The sequence below is a fragment of the Vombatus ursinus genome, unplaced genomic scaffold, assembly GCF_900497805.2.
Source record: "Vombatus ursinus unplaced genomic scaffold, bare-nosed wombat genome assembly UNPS02009173.1, whole genome shotgun sequence".
Lineage (NCBI taxonomy): Eukaryota > Metazoa > Chordata > Mammalia > Diprotodontia > Vombatidae > Vombatus > Vombatus ursinus.
In genome coordinates, this window is record NW_020948951.1 from 5,012,876 (window position 1) to 5,035,560 (window position 22,685).

A 22,685-nucleotide genomic window follows, 5' to 3' on the forward strand; every position below is an offset into this window, starting at 1 on the left:
TGTGTGTGTGTGTGTGTGTGTGTGTGTGTGTGTGTGTGTGTGTGTGTGTGTGTGTACACATATATATGTTTAATGTATACACACCAAATTCTGTGACTGTGTATATGTTTTACCTGGTTCCAATAAGAATAAAGTTCATGAGATACCCACTCCCTTCATTTGTATATTATTCTTCTGAAACATCACAATGATAAGACATCATTAAACCTCTCCTCTTCATTTCTTGCATAGTGTATTTCCTCTTCCCTTTTCTTTCCTCTTTTAAAATGAAGAGAACAGAGCAAAGGAGTCTCCCAGTGCCTCAGCAAAACTAAGGGAAACAGAACTACAAAGGGCCCCAGGCAGATAAACACCCTGCAACATCCATCTAAAAGGAGGTGAACAAAGCTAAAGGAAAGGAAAAGCAGGCAACCTAGAATTGCCTGAAAGTTCCAGCCTTGCTGATTCCAGCCCAATACCAGGTAAGCTGCCAGAACCCTACAGCCTCCAATTGCCAACATCAGAGGCCCCAGCACACAAAGCCAGTGACCAAGACCTAGGCTCCCAACACAAGGAGCTTGGGTCAGTGCCCTCTGCTCCCCAGCAGAAGAGCTCAATCTCTTTAAAGGCCAGGGAATAAAGAAACACCATGAGTAAAAAGAAACGTACCGTAGATTCATATTATAAGAAGAGTGAACATCAAGACAGAAATTCTGAAGAGGACAACATTGTCAACAAACCCATATCTACAACCTCAAAAGGGAATATGAACTGGTCTGAAGCCCAAAAATCTTTCTTAGAAGAGCTCAAGAAGGATTTTAAAAGTCAAATGAGAGAGGTAGAAGAGTCCTTAAAAAATACAATTGGCCAATTGGAAAAGAAGTACACTGAAGAAAACAAGTCCCTAAAAAACACAATTGGCCAACTGGAAAAAAAGTACACTGAAGAAAACAAATCCCTTAAAAATACAATTGGCCAATTGGGGAAGGAAATACAAAATCTAATAGAAGAGAACAAATTGTTAAAAATTCGAATCGGACAAATGGAAACTAATGACTCTATGAAAGAGCAAGAATCAGTCAAACAGAGACAAAAAAATGAAAAAAGAGATGAAAACATAAAATACCTCATTGGTGAAACACCTGACCTGGAAAACTGATCCAGGAGAGACAATTTAAAAATTATTGGTCTACCTGAAAATCACAACGAAAAAAGAGCCCGGACAATATCTTTCAGGAAATCATAAAGGAAAACTGCCCTAAAGTCCTAGAACCAGAAGGTAAAATAGCCATAGAAAGAATCCACTGCTCACCTCCTGAAAGAGATCCCAAATTGAAAACGCCAAAGAATACAATAGCCAAATTCCAAAATTACCAGGTCGAAGAGAAAATACTGCAAGCAGCCAGAAAGAAACAATTTCAATACCATGGAACCACAGTCAGGATTACACAGGACCTTGCAGCTTCTACATTAAAAGACCATAGGGCATGGAACATGATATTGCATAAGGCAAAGGAGCTTGAATTGCAGCCAAGGATCAACTACCCAGTGAAAATGAGCATGACCTTTCAGGGGAGGAGATGGATATTCAACAAAATAGGGGGCTTCCAAACCTTCCTGATAAAAAGACCAGAGCTCAACAAAAAATCTGATCTTCAAATGCAAGACTCAAGAGAGACATAAAAAGGTAAACAGGACAGAAAGATACAATATGTTGTTAATAAAGGCAAACTGTTTACATCCCTACAAGGGAAGGTGACACTTGCCATTCTTGAGAACTGTGTTGTTATTACACCAGGTTAAAGGAGTATACATAAAGGGGGTGTATATAAGTTGACTTTGATGTAATGATAAAAAATAATTAATCAAGTGGGTTAAATGGATTCAAGTAAGTGGATTAGTCTGATCTAAGAAAATGTACTGAGAGAGAAGGAGGCAGACAAGGGTAAATTACATTACAGGAAAAGGCACAAAAACCTATTACAGCAGAGGGAAAGAAGGGAGGGGAATGAGCATTGTTTGAACCTTACTCTCATCAGATTTGGCTCAAGAAGGGAATAACATAGTCAGTTAGGTATAGAAACCTAACTTGCCCTATAGGGAGTAGGAGGGAAAAGGGGAAGGAAAAGGGAGGGAGGGTAGAAGGGAGGGAAGAAGCAGTAAGGGTAAAGGGGAAGGGAAAAGGCTAATAGAAGGGAGAAGGGACTGAAGGAGGCAGTGGTCAAAAGCAAAACACTAGTGGGGGGGGAGGAGAAAGGAGAAAGAAAAGCATAAACAGGGGAGAAAAAGGATGGAGAAAAAGACACAGATAGTAATCATAACTGTGAATGTGAATGGGATGAACTCTCCCATAAAACAGAAAAGGATAGCAGAATGGATTAAAAACCACAATCCTACAATATGTTGTTTATAGGAAATACATTTGAAAAAGTGACAACACTATCACTCTTTGCAGATGACATGATGATATACTGAGAGGATCCTTGAGAATCAAGTAAAAGACTACTTGAAATAATAAACAACTTTAGCAAAGTTGCAGGCTATAACATAAATCCACATAAATCATCGGCATTTCTATATATTACCAACAAAGCCCAACAGCAAGAGATAGAACAAGAAATTCCATTTAAACTTACTGTAGACATTATAAAATATTTAGGAGTCTACCTCCTGAAACAAACCCAGGAACTCTATGAACACAATTACAAAACACTTTTCACACAAATAAAGTCAGATCTAAATAATTGGAAAAACATCAGTTGCTCATGGGTAGGCCGAGCTAATACAATAAAAATGACAATTCTACCTAAGCTAATTTACTTATTCAGTGCCATACCAATCAAACTACCAAAAAATTATTGTACAGACTTAGAAAAAATAATAACAAGATTCATTTGGAATAACAAAAGGGAACCAATGAAAAGAAATGCAGTGGAAGGTGGCCAAGCTATTACCGATCTTAAATTGCATTATAAAGCAGCAATCATCAAAACTGCTTGGTATCGGCTAAGAAATAGAGTGGTGGATCAATGGAATAGGTTAAATATGCAAGACACAGTAGTCAATGACTATAGTAATCTATTATTTGATAAACCCAAAGACCCCAGCTTCTGGGATGAGAATCCACTCTTTGAAAAAAACTGCTGGCACCAGCCCTGAAGTCAGGAGTACCTGAGTTCAAATCCGGCCTCAGACCAAACACTTGACACTTACTAGCTGAGTGACCCTGGGCGAGTCACTTAACCCCAATTGCCTAAAAAAAGAAGCAGAAGAAGAAGAAGAAGAAGAAGAAGAAGAAGAACGTTGTACACAATAACAACCATGTTGTGCAATGACTAATATTGATAAACTTAACCCTTCCCAGCAATACAAAGATCTAAGACATCTCCAAAGGCCTTGTGATGGAAAATGCTAACCACATCCAAAGAAAGAACTATGGAGTTTGAATGCAGATCGAAGCATACTATTTGCTGTTTTTTTCTTCTATTGTGTTTTGTTTCCTCTTCTTGGTGGTTCCTCCCGTTGGTTCTAATTCTTACTTACAACATCACTAATGTGAAAATATGTTTAATAGGAATGTATATGTATAGCCTATACCAGATTGTGTATCATCTTGGGGAGGGTAGTGGGGAGGAAGGGGGAGAAAAATTTTAAACTCAAAAGTATATGGAAGTGATTGATGATAAATCAAAATAAATTAATAAAAAATTAAAAAAAAATAAAATGAAGAGAACAAGAGGCAGCTGGGTGGTATAGTGGAGAGGGCCCTGGCCCTAGAGTCAGGACCTGAGTTCAAATCTAGCCTCAGACACTTACTGGCTGTGTGACCCCAGGCAAGTCACTTAATCCTGGATTGCCTCTCAAAAAATAACATAAAATAAAATGAATAGAACAGAACAGAACCACATCCAGGCCATGGACTTATCTTTATTCCATCTGTGATCTTTGAAGACAGCAGGATTCTGAAGGAATACTTGTCCTTCTACCCTTAATAAAATGTAAGCTTTCTGAATAGCCTGCTGGAGAAGATGTTGGAAATTGGAACACTAATGCATTGTTGGTGTATTTACAAGGGGATTGTGAGAAGAGAGTAGTGTGCTAAAACACAGAAAAGCCCAGATTCCCTGTAAACACTCCAGCAGGGCTTAGAAACTCACCATTTAAAAAAGAAATTAAATTAAATTAAAAGGCTTCCAGAGGCCTAGAGAGTCCCTAAGATAGACAAGCAAGGGTAGATGAAGAGAGGAGAACAGACAGGATATTCCAATCAGGTCCAGTGTGGTGCTGCAGCCGGTGACTACAGGAGAGCAGCTCCTCAGCATTGTAGCCTGAGTCCAACTTCTGGAGAAAGGCCGGAGGCAAAATCCAGCCTGAGCAGTCCCTTAGTATTGTGGTAGGAGTCTTGCACAGGAGTAGTCCCTGAATCCAAAAGCAGGGAAGAAGGACCCCAAGGACAGCCTAGAGCAGAGGACAGTAAGAGCCCTCTGGCAAAAGGGTACTCCCAGTCAGAGCCTAGCATTAGAGACCTGCCTGAGTTCCTTGAAGGAAGGGCTAATCTGGGCCACTATATTCAGGACCAGACAGGCCCTGCTCACTCCATTCAGTTACCGAGCTTGACTGAAGCACAGGCCTCCCATCCTAGCAACTAAAACAGATTAGACAAGCAGATCAAGAAAAACTCCAAAAACTATTATGAAATTCCTTAGTTTGGAGATACACCCAAAGGGTAAACCCCGAAGAGTACAGAAACTCCACAAGAAGTCCAGATAAAGCCTCAGAGGAAAAAAAAATGTCCTGGCCACAGGAACTGCCATAGTACCTGGAAGAAATGAAATAAGATATGAAAAATGGAAAAGCTAGGAAGGAAAGAATGGTAAGGAAAACTGACACCTGAGACTAGACAGTGGAAATCCATTCACCCAATAAAATCAGGTAAAGTAAGGATACCCATTATTACCATGTTCTTTTGACATAGTGCTAGAAATGCTACAGTAATAAGATTAGAAAAAGAAATTGAGGGAATCAACACAGACAAAGAGAAAACAAAATTATCACTTTTTTGCAGATGGTATAGAGAATTCTAGAGAGTCAATTAAAAATTAATTGAAATAATTGATAACTTCAGCATATTTGAAGGATGTTAATTTAAGTAAGTACACATAAATACACACATAAATGTTAAGGAAATTATCAATAAGAAGAAATAAAAAGAGAAATTATAATCAAAATAGTTGCAGAAGCTAGAAAATATTTGGGAACATATCTACCAAAATTTACCCAGGAACTATGTGAATCCAACTATGAAACATTTTGCAGAAATAAAGATAGATCTAAATAATTGGGAAACATTAATTGCCCATGGATAGGTTGAACCAACATAATAAAAAAAGACAATACTATCTAAATTGTTTTGTTTATTCAGTTCTAAATCAATCAAAATACATAAAGAATATTTTAGAGACCTAGAAAAATAGTCATGTAAATTATATGGACGTATAAAAGGTCAAGAATCTCAAGGGTAATAATGAATAAGGTGAGAAACAAAACAGTCTATCAAGATCAGATCTCAAACTGTACTATAAAGTAGTAATCACTAAAAATTATTTGGGGGACAGCTAGGTGGTGCAGTGGATAGAGCACCGGCCCTGGATTCAGGAGGACCTGAGTTCAAATCTGGCATCAGACACATAACACTTAGTAGCTGTGTGACCTGGGCAAGTCACTTAACCCCATTGCCTACCCAAAAAAAAAAATTATTTGGAAGACTAGAAAAGGGTAGAGCCAAGTTGACAGAATACAGGCTCAGACCAGGTGAATTTTCCCAACATTCCCCTCCAAACAACTTTAAAATACATCTCAAATCAAATTTTGGAGCAAACGAGCCAACAAAAAAGGTCAGAGGGAGACATTTTTCCAGCTTAAGATAACCTAGGAGGTCCACAGGAAAAGTGTGTAACACCAGGGCTGGGGCAGGCCTGGCGCTCAGGAGGAACACCAGTGATGAGAGTTGGAGGCAGCCCAGAAAGCAGCTTCAGAAGCTCTCAGCCCAGAAATGGTAAGGGGAGGTCGGACAACTGGTCAAAAAGATTACAGGGAACCCTTTGCTGGCACTGGGTAAAGCTGGCACTGATAGGCAATTCTATTGCCCATAACTAGTTCTGGGTCATAGGACTTGTGATTGGTCACAAGGGAGCAGGGGGCCCTAGGCACAGTTCCAGGGCAAAGAGGGGCACTGGTATTTGCAGCCACAGTGGGGCAGGGGCCCTTCCTGGATAAAGACCAGAATGCAGACAGGAGAGCAGTGTCCACACCTCTCCCAGGATTACATCACCTTGAAAGCATCGAAAACTTGCAGACTCCCAGAAATGGCTCTGAAAACAGCAGCATGAAAAAGCCTAAAGCTTGGCACAGTGCCTCCCCACCCTCAGATGAGCACAACCCAACTTTAACGTAAAGTCCAAAGTAAAGAAATAGGCTGGGAAAATGAGAAAATGACAAAAAAAGAACTTGACCATAAAAAGCTACTACAGTGGCAGGGAATACCAAGGCAAATGAAGAAGGTGACAACAACATGAAAACAGCTATAATGAAAAGCCTCAAAGAAAAATGCTAATTGGACACAAGTCCAACAAGAATTCATAGAGGAGTTAAAGAAAGAGATAAGAGTGGTAGAGGAAAAATTGGGAAAAGAAATGAGTGTGATGCAAGTAAATTATGAAAAGACAATTGATAGATTGGTAAAACAGGCACAAGAAATACTGAAGAAAATACACCTTAAAAAACAGAATTGGCCTAATGGTAAAAGAGGCACAAAAACTTGCTGAAGAAACTCCTTTAAAAGCAGAATTGGCCAAATGAAAAAAGAGGTACAAAATCTCTGAAGAAAATAATTCCTTAAAAATTAACATTGGGTACTAAAAACTAATAACTCCATGTGAATTATTCAAGAAACAATAAAACAGGGGCAGCTAGATGGTGCAGTGGATAGAAGTCTGGCCTTGGAGTCAGGAGGACCTGAGTTCAAACCTGGCCTCAGACACTTGACACTTACTAGCTGTGTGACCGTGAGCAAGTCACTTAATCCCAAATGCCTCACCAAAAAGAAAAAAAAACCAATGAAACAAAGTCAAAAGAAGCAAAATAGACTTTTGAGGAGTGAATGAGATATAACCTGTGAAGACTTCTCAGGGTGGTGACTGTCTCGAAACTAGAGATAGGCTCTGAGAGAAGGAACAGGCCATAAGTTTAAATTACCTAAACCTATAGGAATTTGGCCCTAAACTCCCTCCTAATTGCCACTGCCACATCAGCATTAGGTACACTAAATAAGGACATGTATGTTTGGATTGGCTATACCCTGTTTCCTTGTTCTTTGGGAATGGGAAAGATTTTCACGCCTAGAATGTAAGCCCTCCTCCCAGCCAATGGGAATGGGAAAGATTTTCGCGCCTAAAATGTAAGCCTGCCTCCTAGCCAATGGGAGTGAGGGATAGTGGCCAGGTGGGAGTTTCTTGTTTGCGTTAAGATATATAACCTTGCTTTGTCCTTTGTGCCTCGCCTCTCTCCTGCTGGTAGTGCACTGGAGGACTACACGCCCCTTCTCGGGAGATTGTAACTTTTTGCTTCCACCTTGAGAAGTCTCTGAATTTAATTGTGTTAGAGTCGCTGTACCACACAGGAGGGACAGGATAAAAAGAGAGAAAGGGAAAGAAACAGAAGAAAATGAGATGGAGAGAAATACACAGTCATCATAACTATGAACTGTGAATGGGATGAGCTCACCTATAAAATGGTAGCAGAGAAGAGAATGGATTAGAAACCAGAATCTAGGAATATGTTGTTTAAAAGAGACACACTTGAAACAGAAAGACCTACACAGGGTTAAAATAAACAGCTGGAACAGAATCTAATATGCTTCAGCTGAAGTAAAAAAGGCAGAAGTAGCAATCATGATCTCAGACAAAGCAAAAGCAAAAATAAACCTAATTAAAAGAAATAATCAGAGAAACTAAATTATGCTAAATGGTACCACAGACAATACATTGAGAAAAATTAATATTACACTATTAATAACTAATTATTAATTTGTGATCCACCCTTTTTCCTCTTATTTCTATTAAATCCTATCTCCAGAAAAGGTCAACCTCTAAAGGGCAAGGCTGAGTGATAAGATTTGCTCTTAGCCTTCAAGGTACATGCTCATTAGTTGGGAAGAACCCCACCCAACTTCTGTTTAGAGTATAAATACAATCCAGTCTGGGCAAATCTTTGCCTGGAGGAATAACCTTATCCTTAGTCCCCTCCATTACAGCTCAGGAGAAAACTAGCTAGAGAGGTCCAGATGGAGATGGCTTCCCTTGTCCAGATGCTTTGAGGCTGCTAAGTCTCATGATCAAGCCACATTCTCAGCAGGAGGAGCTGAAGACTTTTTGCTAGCCTCCTCAATAAATGTCCACCAATCAGGGTTAAGTTTCATTCATGAGGGGAGTTCCCTTTCAGCAGGGAATCTTTTGACTATTCTAATATTTCTTGTCCAATTTGAGTCACTAAGTTCTGCTTACTCCATTCCATATTTAGGAGATACTTACTACTTAGGTACAGTTTTCCATTTTCTAGTCTAAGCTATTTATTCTCATTTTTCTTCAAGAGTTCTCATTTTATTTTTACATATTTTGTTTTGTTTTCTTTTTGGTTAGGCAATGAGGTTAAGTAAGTGACTTGCCCAGGGTCACACAACTATTAAGTGTCAAGTGTCTGAGGCCAAAATTTGAACTCTGGTCCTTCTGACTCCAGGGCCAGTGCCCTATCTGCTGCACCACCTAGCTGCCCCTATTTTTACTTATTATTGTGGGGTTTTTTTGACCAGTCTTAAAGTCCTTGTGACTGGCCATTCTTTTTTCTGTACTAGTACTTGTGAAGTTACTCATCTTCTGAGTTTACCTGCTGGGTTTCTCTTAACGCATAATAGTGTTTCTTCACGTTGTGAGCTTTGTTCTGTTCACTCATGTCTCCAGCCCCAGTTTCTAAATTGGTATTTTGTGCTAAAGCCATACCTTTGTCCCCTTCCAGCACTCTTAGATGAGGTGTCTGGGCCTTGTCCTATAGCCTTTGCAGTATAGATATTGATGGGGTTGGGATCTAGACCCCAGAAAGGAAAAACCCTGGACTTTCCCACATGGCCTGAGGCTATAATCCCATCAACTGGCTTTTCATTGTGGCTATACCCAATCTCTCCTCCATTGTCTTGCCTCCCTATGGCCCCAGGCCACTTCCCACCCTTGGTAATTCTATTACCTCATGGACTACTTGGCCACTCCTAGATCCCTCCCACAGTCTTTCTGTATATAAGGTCCATCTCATCTCCATTAAGATGCTTAGATTCTTAAAATCTAGCCACTGGTCAGATTCTTATAATCTAGCCAATAGTTTACTAATCTTCAGACTCCTTAAGAGTCTGCCCAATATGACATGTTCTACTAAACCTTGTCTTCTTCTGAAAGAAGGCTTGGGTTGAATTCTTTTGGGTAGGACCTGTGTGTTGTGATATTGGGGTCCCAAGACCCCTGAACCCCTAAACTGCATCAGATACCACTGCTGCTGCCCTGCTATCATTCTGGATGGCATGGCTGGATCTTGGTCCCCATCCCTGCCCTCTTCCACAGCTCTGATTCAACACAGAGTGACTCCAACAGATGAGGAACGAGATTCCACTGTCTTCAAGCCCCATTTGCTGAAGCTTGAGCTTTGCTGAAGTTGGCTTTAGGACATGATGGTGGGCCCCCAACTAGAATGCTCACAGAAGTCCAGTCAACTTCTTTCATAACCCTGGGAGGAGCCTGCTGCTATTTCTTTTTGTTTTTATTGAATCTTTGCTTCATTAGTGCTCTTTTTCATCTTTTCCAAGATGGTTCTCAAGAGAACTGAACTTAGCTAAAACTTTTCACATCACCATCTTTGCCAGAAGTGCCCTAATAGCAAGGATTTTGTGACCAATATTCCACAATAGACCACATCTTTACCATCGTATTGTTGACTGAAAGATGCAGAAAATACAAAATCCCACTCGTTGTTAACTATAAAAAAAATCTGATTCAGTAGAGCAAAAAAGCTGCCCTTAAGATATTCCTTATGCATAAGTCAAACCTATATTCCTTAAGAGGAATAATAGAAGATAATATTATTTGATGAATAACTGATCATTAATATCAAGCAAGGGGTAAGACAAGTATATATATGCTCCCTGTAAATGCAAATGTGCTTACAATTGTCATGAGAAGATCTAGAGCAAAATTAAAATTGAGGAATTCCCCATCCAGATATTTTGGGGTACAGATAACATGCTGATTTGTATCAAGTCCTGAAACACTGCAGAGCTTCCTGGATGAAATCCATAATCACTCAAAAGAGTGATTGACTATCCACAAAAGAAATTGACTATCCACTAGAGAAAAACTAAATAAATGAAGAATGTCTATTGTTCAGATAATGATATGCAATTGTACACACAACCTAGGTACAGCAGTACAACTATCTCAAACTATCTACAATTGTACACACAACCTAGGTACAGCAGTACAACTATCTCAAACTATCTACAAATAGACATGATTTGATCCCAGAATTGAGCAGGATGGGGAAGTGGATTGCATTGACTTTGAGAAACTGTAAAGTTCTTTTAATGATAGTAAGCTTTTCCTTGAAACAAAAGCTTATTTTTAAAAATATCAATGTTCTTTGAATGCTGTTGTATGGATGTGAGCTGTGAAAAACTACTGTCTCCATAGAACTGAAATTGAGGGTCAGCCAGGGACAATTGAGAGGTATGTAGTGGTCATGAGCAGACTGTAACAAGTCAACAAATATTTATTAAACACTATGTGTTAGGCTCTGTACTAAGAACTGAGGATACAAAAAAAAAGAGACAACATGCAAATATTGATGTATAGACAAAATATATATAGGAGAAGCTGGACATAGTCAATAGAAGGAATGAACTAAAATGAAGGGAGGGCTGGGAAAGGCTTCTTGCTGAAAGTAAGATTTTAGCTGAGACTTGAAGGAAGCCAGGGAAGTCAGAAGGTAGAGACAAAAAAAGAGAACTCCAGGAATGAGGGGCAGCCAGTAAAATTGCATGGAGTCAGAAAATGAACTGTCATTTGTGACAAAGTATAAGGAGGCCAAGGTCACAAGATAGAGTATGTGGAGGGGAGTTAAGGTATAAAAAGACTGGAAATGTAAGACACACTATAAACACATTATGAAAGACAATTACAGTAAAGGCTATTTTCCAAGATATGTGTGACTGGGGAAAAAAAAGAAAAGATGGACTGGTCACATGGTGAGGGCTAGGGAAAACAGATAGAAAGCTTTGTTCTCTATTGCTATCCTTGCAATGTCAAGGAACCCTTTCCCCCAGTACTGAGTGATCCCTCAGGAGTAAACTTAGAGAAGAATAGGGACAAGAGATTTACAGGATGTGCAGGCATGGATGAGTTGCAATTAGCATTGCTGGAAGGAAAACCCCAATGAATGAGATCATGGATCCATGGGCATATTGAGTATTTGAGGGAAACAAATCCATGATGCTTATAGTTTCACCACTGGAGAACCAAGATAGACTCTGGGCATTATAATAAAATCCCTATTCAATCCTCTATTGAGATTTTTTAATATTGAGAATATATTCTCTTCATACCACCTGGTACATGCTGGGGTAAAGAACTTTTTCCCTAAGTAGACCCTCATCTCCAACTTTATGTCATCCAGAAGAATGTTTCATCTTGTCTCTGTGACAATCCTTATGGTCTGGGGAAATGATTCACAGACTGAGGCTGGCAGAGCAAATTCTGAGATTCCAGGAAGGAAACCTCAGATATACTGCATTCCTTTAATCTATGTTATTAGACAGGTGGCTGAACATCACCTCCTTTGCGTATGAGGCAAGGGGATGGGGGTGGAGAGGGGAAGTGTGCAACGGAAACTTTTCTCATGGCACCAGAGATAGGGAAGCAGGTAGAACAGGTGGAAAGTGTCTTTTTTTTTTTTGCATTTTAATTCTGTATCATTAAAGCTAAGTAATCACATATGTCATGTGAATTCTTTTTTTTTTAGCTCATTGACTAGCCACTGCCAGTTGACTAGCATGAGACAGAGACAAAAGCATTGCAGCTTTATTCATTCTAAGTGACATACATTCTACCAGCAAGTGGATAGAAATGTCTGTCTCTTACAATTTAGTTAGTATTATGTATACCACTCGTTACATGAGACAAAGAGGTGATAGCTGCTTGTTATAAACAGAGAGGCAAACTTGTTAAAGAGGACACATACCACTATCTACAAGGAATAAAGAAGGAATGTGTACTTGTTAAAGAGAATAAATGACGACATATCACTTGTGACGTGGGATAAGGAAGACAAGTAGCAAGGTCCTTGGACAGTGTCTCCAGAAAGGAGACACTGAAGGAAACCAGCCATTGTAAGCTGATCCTGCAATATGTATAGAAGCTACCCAAAACAAGTGGCAACTCAGCAAAAAGATGGAGTTGGTTATGACAGCCCTTAATAATCTACTCAACTCTCAACAATCCATTTAACACATGCAGAGTATGTGTCAAAATACAGGTACAAAGGGGAAAGGCTTGAGCAAGTAAACTGGTTAGAGTGTGGGGGCTGAGCTGAAAATTATTTCATATTTTAACATTTTACCAATATTTCCTCTCTCCAACTAAACTCAGGACAATGGGTTAAAAACTACTTCTGAGGGGCAGTAGGTGGCTCTGGCCTTAGAGTCAGGAGGACCTGAGTTGAAATCCAGCCTCAGACTCTTGACATTTAACTAGCTGTGTGACCCTGGCAAGTCACTTAACCCTGATTGCCTCACCCAAAAAAGAAAAAAAAAAAAACTACTTCTGAGATCAAAGAAAAGCAACGGTACCATTATAGGAAAGCAAATGGAAGTCCTTCCATTTGCAGTCTTGAGCCCAGTCTAGTGGCTGAGGAGAACACTGATACTTGGTTTTTGTTTGTTTACTTGTTTGTTTTTTAAGTGACCACTTAGTCTTGGTAACTCAAGTAGAGCACCACCTAGTGGTTAATTTCAAAGCACAATGAGCAAATTCAAACCTCTGAGCAGCATTTTTATGGATGTGACAGCATCTACAATCTAATATTCTAAGTGAATGCCACATGACCAATATTTATTCCACACATGTATATATCTTCTGTGCCCCTGTCACACTTATAATATTTGCTATTATCTTTAGGTACTTTACTTGAACACAATATTTTAATCTCCCCCCCAAAGTATTGATCTATAATGGTTTCTTACCCCATGTACAGAGCCATATTAGATTTGCATGGATGCTTAAGAATTCGTGGTTTATCATATGCATAAAATAGCACATCCTGGAGAGATAACCATAGAGTCATATTGTCAATCAACTTGAACAAAACAATTCCCTCATACAGACATGCCCACAATAATGAAATTGAAGATGGATGTGAAAAGGCTAACATAAATTAGGTGATTATTCAAGATACAAACTAGATTTACCAAAGGCTTTCTTTAAATATTATCTCCTTTTCTGCATTTTAGAACATATCAACACATTTGAAAGTTTTTACTTATTGGTTTTTTCAGGATTTATATCCCTGCCTATTTATAAAATTATTTGAGGCAGCTTTGTCAATCAACCTGAAAAAACAACAGGCTGTCTACTTTTAGGAAACCCAAGATAATGATGAAAATTCTAACAGCTCCTTTCGTGCAGGGATTCCTAATTTTTTGTATGTCACGGATCCCTTTGGCAATCAATCTGGTGAAGATGATGCTCCCTGCCAGAATCATGTTTTAAAATAAGTGAAGGAAATGCTAATTTAGAGGTTATTAAAAATACAGATGTCATTTTGTCCCATCCAAGTTCATGGACCTCCTGAAATCTGTGGGTGATTATTCACATTAATACCTAGATTCTTCACTTTGCCAAAGGATTTCTTTAATCTTTTGCAAAAGGTTTCTTTCTTTGTCAAACTTTTCTAATCTTTTAGGTTTTTTTCCTTCTTTTATTGAGGGGAGGGCAGGTGTGGAGAACTGGGCAGATTGTTCCAGACTTGTGATTTCATCAAGTATAGGGAGCTCCTAGTATAGAAATTCCCTCCACTGATGTGGCCTAACATGATGGTGCAATTTGCCTGTAATTCATTATTTTAAAGCTTTGCTGGAAGGCCTGAGAGGTTAAGGACCTAACTGACATATCTCACAGCTTAATTTACAGATGTAATATTTTAAATGGACTACTTAGGATTCAACCCCATCCTTATGCTGTCCACCCTTACAAGAAAGATTTACAGCAACTTTTAAATGTTCTGACAAAGGGACTAAAAGGCAGATAACTTGCAGGTCAAGTGTTTAGCAGTCACGGAGAGGTGACCTGGTAAAACCAGCACTTGTAGAGGCATTCCCTCTAAAACAAGAGCCCTCACACGTGGTCATTTTGCCTTTCTTGAAAATCTCTAGACAGAAGGAATCCACCACCACTCAAGGAGGCCCACCCCACTTTTCAGAATCATGGAACCAAACGCAGGATTTCGGATAGCTCTAATTGCTAGGAAGTCTTCCCTTATATCAAGCTGAAACCTACCCCTATGTAACTTTCCCTCATGGCTCTGGGGCCAAGCTGAGCAATTCTTATCCCCCTTTCACATGAAGACCTTTCACGTATTTGAAGGCACATATTTGAAAAGTTACCTTTTCACTCAATCTTCTATTCTTCGGGTTATGTTTCCCTATTCCTTCAACTGATCCTCCAATTATGTGGTTTCAAGCCTCTTGCTATCCTGGCTGCCCCTTAGCTGGTCGATAGAGTTGAGGTGGAGAATGGTCTACAAAACTCCCAAGTAAGGAAATGCCCTCTGCCTAACGCAGGTCAGCCCCTTCTCTACAATTTAGACTCTTAAGCATTTCCTAGAGCCTTAAGTGATTAGGTGCCTTGCCCAGGATCACACAGCCAGTATAAATAAGGGGTGGGCTTGGAGGCCAGCTGCCTTTCCACTACATCTTGCTTCCTCAGCTTGTCAACATACATCCTAAAACAGTGGTGCAGAGGATTAAACACAATATTCCATGGGTAGTCTAACAAGGACATAGTATATTAGGAATATCATTTCCTGTGTTCTGTACGCTTGGCTTCTCTCAATGCAACCTAAGAGAATGTTGTTTTTGCTTCCAGGTCGTACTACTGACCCACTCATAATAAGATTGATGTCCACTAAAACTCCTCATACTTTTCTATATGAAAAAAAGCCTCTTTGACAAATTAAAATTCAAGTCAATAGAAAAAAATTTCAACTTCCAAAAAAAATAATGCCTAAATTTTAGAGAGATCTCTACGGTGCAATATGAAGTACTTTTTTTTTTTTTTGGCATTATTCCTTATGAAAAAGTTGCAGCTTCTTCTATCTGGGCATTATGCAATTCAGTTCAAACAAGTATAAATTATCTACTACATGTGAAGTATAATTCTTTAACCTAGGGACAGCTAAGTGGTGATTAGAGCATTAGGTCTGGTGTCAGGAAGACCTGAGTTCAAATTTGGCCTCAGACTCTTACTAGCTATGTGTTCCTGTGCAAGTCACTTAACTTCTGTCTTTCTCAGTTTCCTCAACTGTAAAATGGGGATGATAAGAGTATCTACTTCCCAGGGTTGTTGTGAGGATCAAATAAGATAATATTTTAAAAGTGCTTAGTACAGTGCCTGGCACATAGTAAACACTTACTGCTCATTTCTTTTCTTTCTTCCTTTAACCTGTTATCAAATGATATAGTGAAGAGCCCTTGACTCTAGTCAAAAGTCCTGTATCTGTCACTTGGTCTGTAAATGACTCTGGACAAATGACAACCTGACTTTCAACTTCCTCATGTATAAAATAGGGAGGCCCATCCTGCCTAATGGATACTGTAAGATAAAATATAAACATAAAATATTATCATCATCATCATCATCATCATCATTATATTTATGCTGACAAAAACAAAATAAAACCAAAGAAAAGCACATGAGAAATACTAAACAAACCTACCCCCATTTCTACGGCTTCAGTTCTATATATCTTCCCAGTTCTGATTTGTTTAATGCTGTATAAGGAACAAAAAAAAAAAAAAGTCCCTTAATATTCACTGAATGACTCACTTAATGGTCATAGGATGAACAGTATCTACCTAATCAGTATAATGTTAACATCTCTTAGTCTTTATTGTTATTCTCCTTCAATACCAATACCCATATTAAACAAGTAATCAGTCCATAAGCCGCTATTTGGCACCTACCGGGTGCATGGCTACCTACCAGGTACCATATTAAGCCCTGGAGTTAAAGATAAAAGTGAAACTATCTACCAGGAACCAGGTACCCTGAAAAAATAGGGCATCACTGGGACAGAATACAGAAAGAAAGCTCACATGGGTTCCCATTGCTGCTGACTGATGGAACTTTCTTCCCATAGCTTCAAATAAGGTAAATTTGTCTTACAAATACATTCTCTTTCTATGATATCTTGGAATCTTGGTCATACCCTTCTCCCATCAAGTCCACCCATAGTACAGCACATCTAAGAATCAATGTGAGTAATGATAGCTCATAACAACTGGCATTTATAAAATGCTTCAGGGTTGCAAAGAGCTTTACAAACATATTATTTTATCTTCACAACAATCCTGGGAGGTGGGTTATTATTATTCCCATATTAGAAGGAAGGCAACTGAAGTAGGCAGAGGTTAAACAATTTCCTCAGTGTCACACAGTCAGTAATATCCGAGGTAGGATTTGAACACGGGTTTTCCTGACTGTGGGTCCAGAGCTCTATCCCTGGTTTACCTATTTGCCTCTACACAATCCATAGCAGGGGTGGGGAACCTGTGGCCTCAAGGCCACATGTGGCCCTCTAGGTCCTCAAGTGCAGCCCTTTGATTTTTTGCACTTGAGGACCTAGAGGGCCACAGGTTCCCCACCCCTGTACTAGAACATCAATGAATCATGAGATAAAAATTCTATACAGTTGAGTTGAGTTATAAGCACCTAGTTTCATATCACTTAGTTTGATTCAAGTGGAACAGATATCTTTAAAAAATAATACTCATCAGAGTGGGGCTAGCTAGAGGGTTTGGGATTCAGAGATCATTTTGACTAGATAGATGCACAAATTTACACACCTCTTGCCAACAAACTAGCAGGGCTCCACTGGAGAGGTAGAATCCTGGAGTAGACAGCTGCTCACTTAGGCAATCATCTAGAATGTGGACCTTTTCACCCCAGCTAACACAGTGAACTCTCAAATTTTTTGGTCTCAAGACCTTTTACACTCTTAAAAGTTATGGAGGGCCCCAAAGAGTTTGCATTTATGTGGCTTACATCAATGTTTACTGTATTAGAAATTAAAATGTCTTAATATTTTTATGAAAATAATTCTGACCTCATGGACACTCTCTGGGATCCCTCCCCAGGCTGTCACACTTTTGAGAACCAGTGACTGAGAGTGTAGGACTCCCCAGGAAATCTCTATCATTGCCACAAGATAGTAAAAAGGTGGGATCCTTTAGGATTGATTTTTTCTTGCAGGTGTGGATATTATATTCTTTAGAATACAAATTCCTTGAGGGCAGGGATTAATCCATTGTCTCTGTATTCTCCCAGACAACTAGGACAGTACCTGGTATATAGTAATAATTTAATACATACCTGTTATGTGCCAGAGACTATGCTAAACACTAGGGATACAAAGAAAGGCAAAAACCAGTCCACAACCTCAAAGAGCTCACATTCTCACAGGGAAGACAACATGCAAACTACTACTGGGTGCATCATGTTCCCTGAGGAAAGGCTTCTAAAGGCCAGGATTCTATCTGCCCCAAAGCAACCACTTCCATTTGTACCAGTACACAATGCATCTTCAACCTCCTGCTGCCAGCCCAATTTTCCAAATGGAATGTGAAAAACCTCCAGTACAAAGAAAAGCAATCCTCCCTTCTGATCTCCTGTACCCTCAAAAGACAGGCATAACAGGAGTGGTGTCCTCCCTTCAATAATGAATATTCTCACCCCTGGTCATATCCTTCATATCGCAGTGACTCTGAACTCTTCTAGATCATCATCCAAACTCTATTCCTCTCTCCCCACCATGCAATTGCCATGCTCCTCAATCCTCTCAACCCAAGTTTCATCCTAATTCCACCCTGCTCTTCCACTGTGCCCTCTGAAATGCCTGTTCCATAAGCAACAAACCTCCCTTCATCTTAAATCTATTCCTCTCCCACTCCTTCCATCTAATAGCTCTTACTGAAACCTGGCTTCCCCTGTCCACAGCCACCCTGGCCACTCTTTCTAGTACTGGCTTCACCTTCATTAATTCTCCTCAGTTCACTGGTCAAGGTGGGTGAGTTGGAATATTCTTTACTTCCCCTTACCACTTTCAAGTGTTCCCCTTTTCTCCATCACCCAGTAACCTCTCTTCCTTTAAGGTTCATGCTGTTCATATCTACCACCCAATCAAAACCCTGGTAGCTGTTGTCTACATATCCCCAAGTCATTCCCCTTCCTTTCTCAATGAGTTTGATATCTGGCTTATAATTTTTTTTCTTCCCCAACTCCCTTATAGTAGGGGACTTCAACATATATATTGATTCTATCTCAAAAACCCTAACCATTCTATTCCTCAACCTACTCGCCTCCTATGAGCTACCTGTCCACTCTACCTCAGCCACACACAAAGATCGTCATGTCCTTGATCTTGTCATCATCTACAAACGTACCACCTCCACCTTCAAGAATTCGGAGCTCCCCTTATCTGACCATAATCTATCAGCTTTTCACCTCTCCCTCTCCTTCCCTTATATAACTCTAGTCTTCATCTGCAGTGACCTCCAATCCCTTGACCCTTCAATTCTCTCCCAGGCCATTTGCCCTAGCCTGCACTAGCCAGTCTCTCCTCTTCTTTCCATTTTGACACCTTGGTGAACCAATTCAACTCTATACTGTTATCCTCTTTTGGAAGCCTAGCTCCCATATCATATTGTTGATTATGCCCAGTCAAGCCTCATTCTACTATCACTCTCACCATTTGTTGCCTTCTCTTCTATACACATGCTGTTGAACAAAAGTGGAGAAAATCATGCAACATTGTGATTGGGTCTACTACAAATTTATTTTACATAACCTCAGCTAGGCACAGTGCTTGACACATCGTAGGGGCTTAATAAATATTTACTGATTGATTGATTGAAGGTAAATTGGAGGTAATCTCAGGGTGAAGGCACTAGTATTAAGGAGCACTGGCTATTTGCTAAAGTAGGGTTTTATCTGACACCTAAAACCAGAGAAGCCAGGAGGCAGAGGCAGGGAGGAAGAGCATTCCAGACATGGGTGAAAATGAAGAGTCAGAAGGTAGAGTGTCTTGTGCAAGGAATAGCAAAGAGGTCAGTGTTACTAGATTGTAGAGTAAGTGGAATGAAATATACATAGATTGGAAAGGAAGAGAGGTAGAAGGGCTTTAAAAGCCAAATAGAGGATTTTATATTTAATCCTGGAGGTACTGGGGAGCCACTGGAGTTCACCGAGGTTAGTGACGTGGTCAGACTATGCTTTAGGAATATCACTTTGGTAGTTAAGTGGAGAATGGTCTGGTGGGGGACAGACTTGGGCAGGGAGACCCACCAGTAGCCTACATTAATAGTTCAGACATGAAATGAGAAGGGCCTGCACCAGGCCATCACAGCAGTATCAGAGAAGAAAAAGAAGTGTGTGTGAGATATGTTGCAAAGGCAGAGTCTGTTATCTTGTGTATTACCTGCACACCAAAATTACTTAGCAAAATTCTATCCCTTTGTTGAAGCTCTTGACAACAAACTTGGGTTTCATACTATCACCAGTTTCAATCAAAGTTTTTCTGAAGTGAGGCCAAAGCTAGAGGGTAGGCCCCTTTTGACCTCTCCCTTCTGTGAGACTCCAAAAGTCAGTGGGAAGGTATTGTCCTTGCTCACATGTTAGCAGATATTTTGTAAAGCCTGTAGCATCATTCCTGGTCAAGCTGTGTTAATGCACTTAGAAATGTCCCATGTTGACTCTACTGTACCTTCTTCTTAAGTCTCTGGGTTCCCAACAGACAAGTGAAATGCTGAGTTCCACTAGGACTAGTAACATACGGTTCTTGACTTCTTGATTCATGGGCCAAGGCCAACAACCCTTTAAAGAGCTTGCTTTCCAAGTTTCTACCTTACTCTGTGTAGATTTTGACAAGGAAACATAGACAGAGAACATTTTTCCCCAAACACTCTACCAACTGTAAAAAGCTTTCTGATTCCCGGGAGTCATGTTTGCTCATACTCAAGTAAAATGATCACATACTACTAAGATGGTGCTGGTATTCTTCCTATCTACTTTCAGAGACTGAAAAAAAATCTGTGCATACAAGTTCCAAAATCCTGCTGGTACTCTCCAAGTTTATAGCAATTTTCTTTGTCCCTTTGGGCAGTGTCATGCTTCTTATGGACATCTGCTGCCACTATGGGCCAGAAAGGTCTTTTTTATTGACTTAAGTGTGTCCTCTCTCTCTCTCTCTGGCAATCCTGCTTAAGTGTACAAAGTTATCATGTACACCTGTCACAATAGAACAAAGTACTTTTCATAGCATCAACTACCTCCTAATACCATGAATGAGATTAGCCACAGTCAGGTACAGCACTCCATTGCACAGCCCTAACTTCTGACTTTATCTCAACCATAAGCTGCCTTCAAAGTGATAAAGCTTGAGTCCCCCAAGGATTACTTCCTTGCTTTTTGGCTTGCATGACTTCTAACATTCCTTTGTCCATCAATGTCTCCTATATACCAGTCTTCTCAAACCAAACAGGCAAAGAGGATTGTTTTGATTGTAACAAAGGTAGGTGGGACACCCTCTTGTGGAAGTGCTAAATTCTCAGTAGCACTTTCCCAAGATGAATCCCTGTTCCTACACGTCCCAAACTGCTTCACTCTTTCATGAGATCCATGCAATGAAACATGTACATCCATATTAGTCTTCTTTGCCCTAATATAGTACAAGCTCAACTCATCATTGGCTAACACACAGCTTTGAAGTCAGCTATTAAGTCAGCTGAGTGCTGAGATTATGTGCAAAATTCAATTTCGAATACATACAGACAACATTGACATGTATTGACTAGTGTTTAGTTGGATGCTTCCTATCAGAGATAGGTAGAAGCATTAGGCCTTCCAATTCTACATCAGAAAACTACTTTGCACCTATCTTGTATTTACTGGTGTACTTTTGTGCATCTGTGTGTGTGTGTGTGTGTGTGTGTGTGTGTGTATGTTCGTACACACAAGCATGCCTGCATGAATGTTCATGTATCTCCCAGTAGAATGTAAACTCCTTGAAGGCTGGGCTGTTTCTGCTTTCTTCCCCAGCATCTAGCACAGGGCCCAACATATAAGCAGATGCTTATTAAATGCTTGTTGTTTTACTGGCCATCATAGATTATTATCTTAACCCTGGTCTTTTATCTCAAAATTTGTAAGGGAGAAGGTTGGAAAAGTATAGCTGCCTCATCTCAATGCACTTCTTTTCACAGGAGAATTGAGAAAGTACTGCCTTCTAGAGCAGCACACTGCGTTGTTTGCCATGACCCTATAGAGTTTGTTCTGGCCAAGGCATTCTTTAACTACTAGGAAAGGTTTTGTCAGTCTGTCAGTAAACAACATTTGCTAAATGCCTGCTATGGGTCAGACCAAGAGCTGGGGATACAAAGAAAGGCAAAAGACAGTCTCTGACATCAAGGAACTCACATTCAAATGTTCACCAAGGTGTCAAAATGGGAAGAAGAGGAGAGACTGGCTAGTGCAGGCTAGGGCAGATGGCCTGGGAGAGAATTGAAGGGTCAAGGGATTGGAAGTCACTGCAGATGAAGACTAGAGTTATATAAGGGAAGGAGAGGGAGAGGTGAAAAGCTGATAGATTATGGTCAGATAAGGGGAGCTCCGAATTCTTAAAAGTGGAGGTGGTACATTTGCAGATGATAAGATCAAGGATATGACCATCTCTGTGTGTGGCTGAGGTAGAGTGGACAAGTAGCTCATAGGAGGTGAGCAGGTTGAGGAATAGATTGGTTAAGGTTTTTGAGACCATATGCAAACAAGTATGTACAAATGAGCTAGTTACAGAAAAATAGGGAATAATTAACAGAGGGAAGGCACTACAATTAAGAGTGATCAGAGAGAAGAAAGTATCAAGGAGAGGGTGATCAATAGCGTTAAAGGCTACAGAGAGGTAAAGGAAAATGAGGACTGACGAAAAACCATTAGATTTGTGGATTAAGAAACCACTGGTATCGTTGGAGGGAGCAGTTTCAAGTCCCACATGTCAGAAGGTTAGAAGCCAGGATGACAGTTAAGAAGAAAGTGAGATGAGAGGAGGACAAGGCATGTATGGAAGGTGGCCCTCTTAAGTTTAGCCACAAAAAGGAGAGATATGGGACAACAGTTTGTGGGATGGATGATCCAACAAGTGAGGGTTTTTGAGGACAGGGGAAACATGCGGCACTTTTGTAGAGGCAGTAGGGAAACAGACAGCAGACAAAGAGAAACTGAAGGTAAGTGAGGGGAGGCAATCTGTTGGAGAAGATGGGGGATGGAATGGGATCATTTGTGCAGAGAGAG

The 22,685-nt window shown here is 40.0% G+C and overlaps 1 protein-coding gene across 1 annotated transcript in view; it reads right to left on the reverse strand.

Moving 5' to 3' along the window:
* The window catches only part of CATSPERD (cation channel sperm associated auxiliary subunit delta), a 128,029-nt gene that overhangs the window by 104,126 nt on the left and 1,218 nt on the right, over nt 1-22,685 (reverse strand). Inside the window, exons 2-3 of the mRNA XM_027851293.1 lie at nt 16,060-16,114; nt 13,310-13,386 (exon numbers count right to left, since the gene is read on the reverse strand). Coding sequence (XP_027707094.1) covers nt 13,310-13,386; nt 16,060-16,114 — 132 coding nt within the window. The remainder of the gene's footprint in view (nt 1-13,309; nt 13,387-16,059; nt 16,115-22,685) is intronic.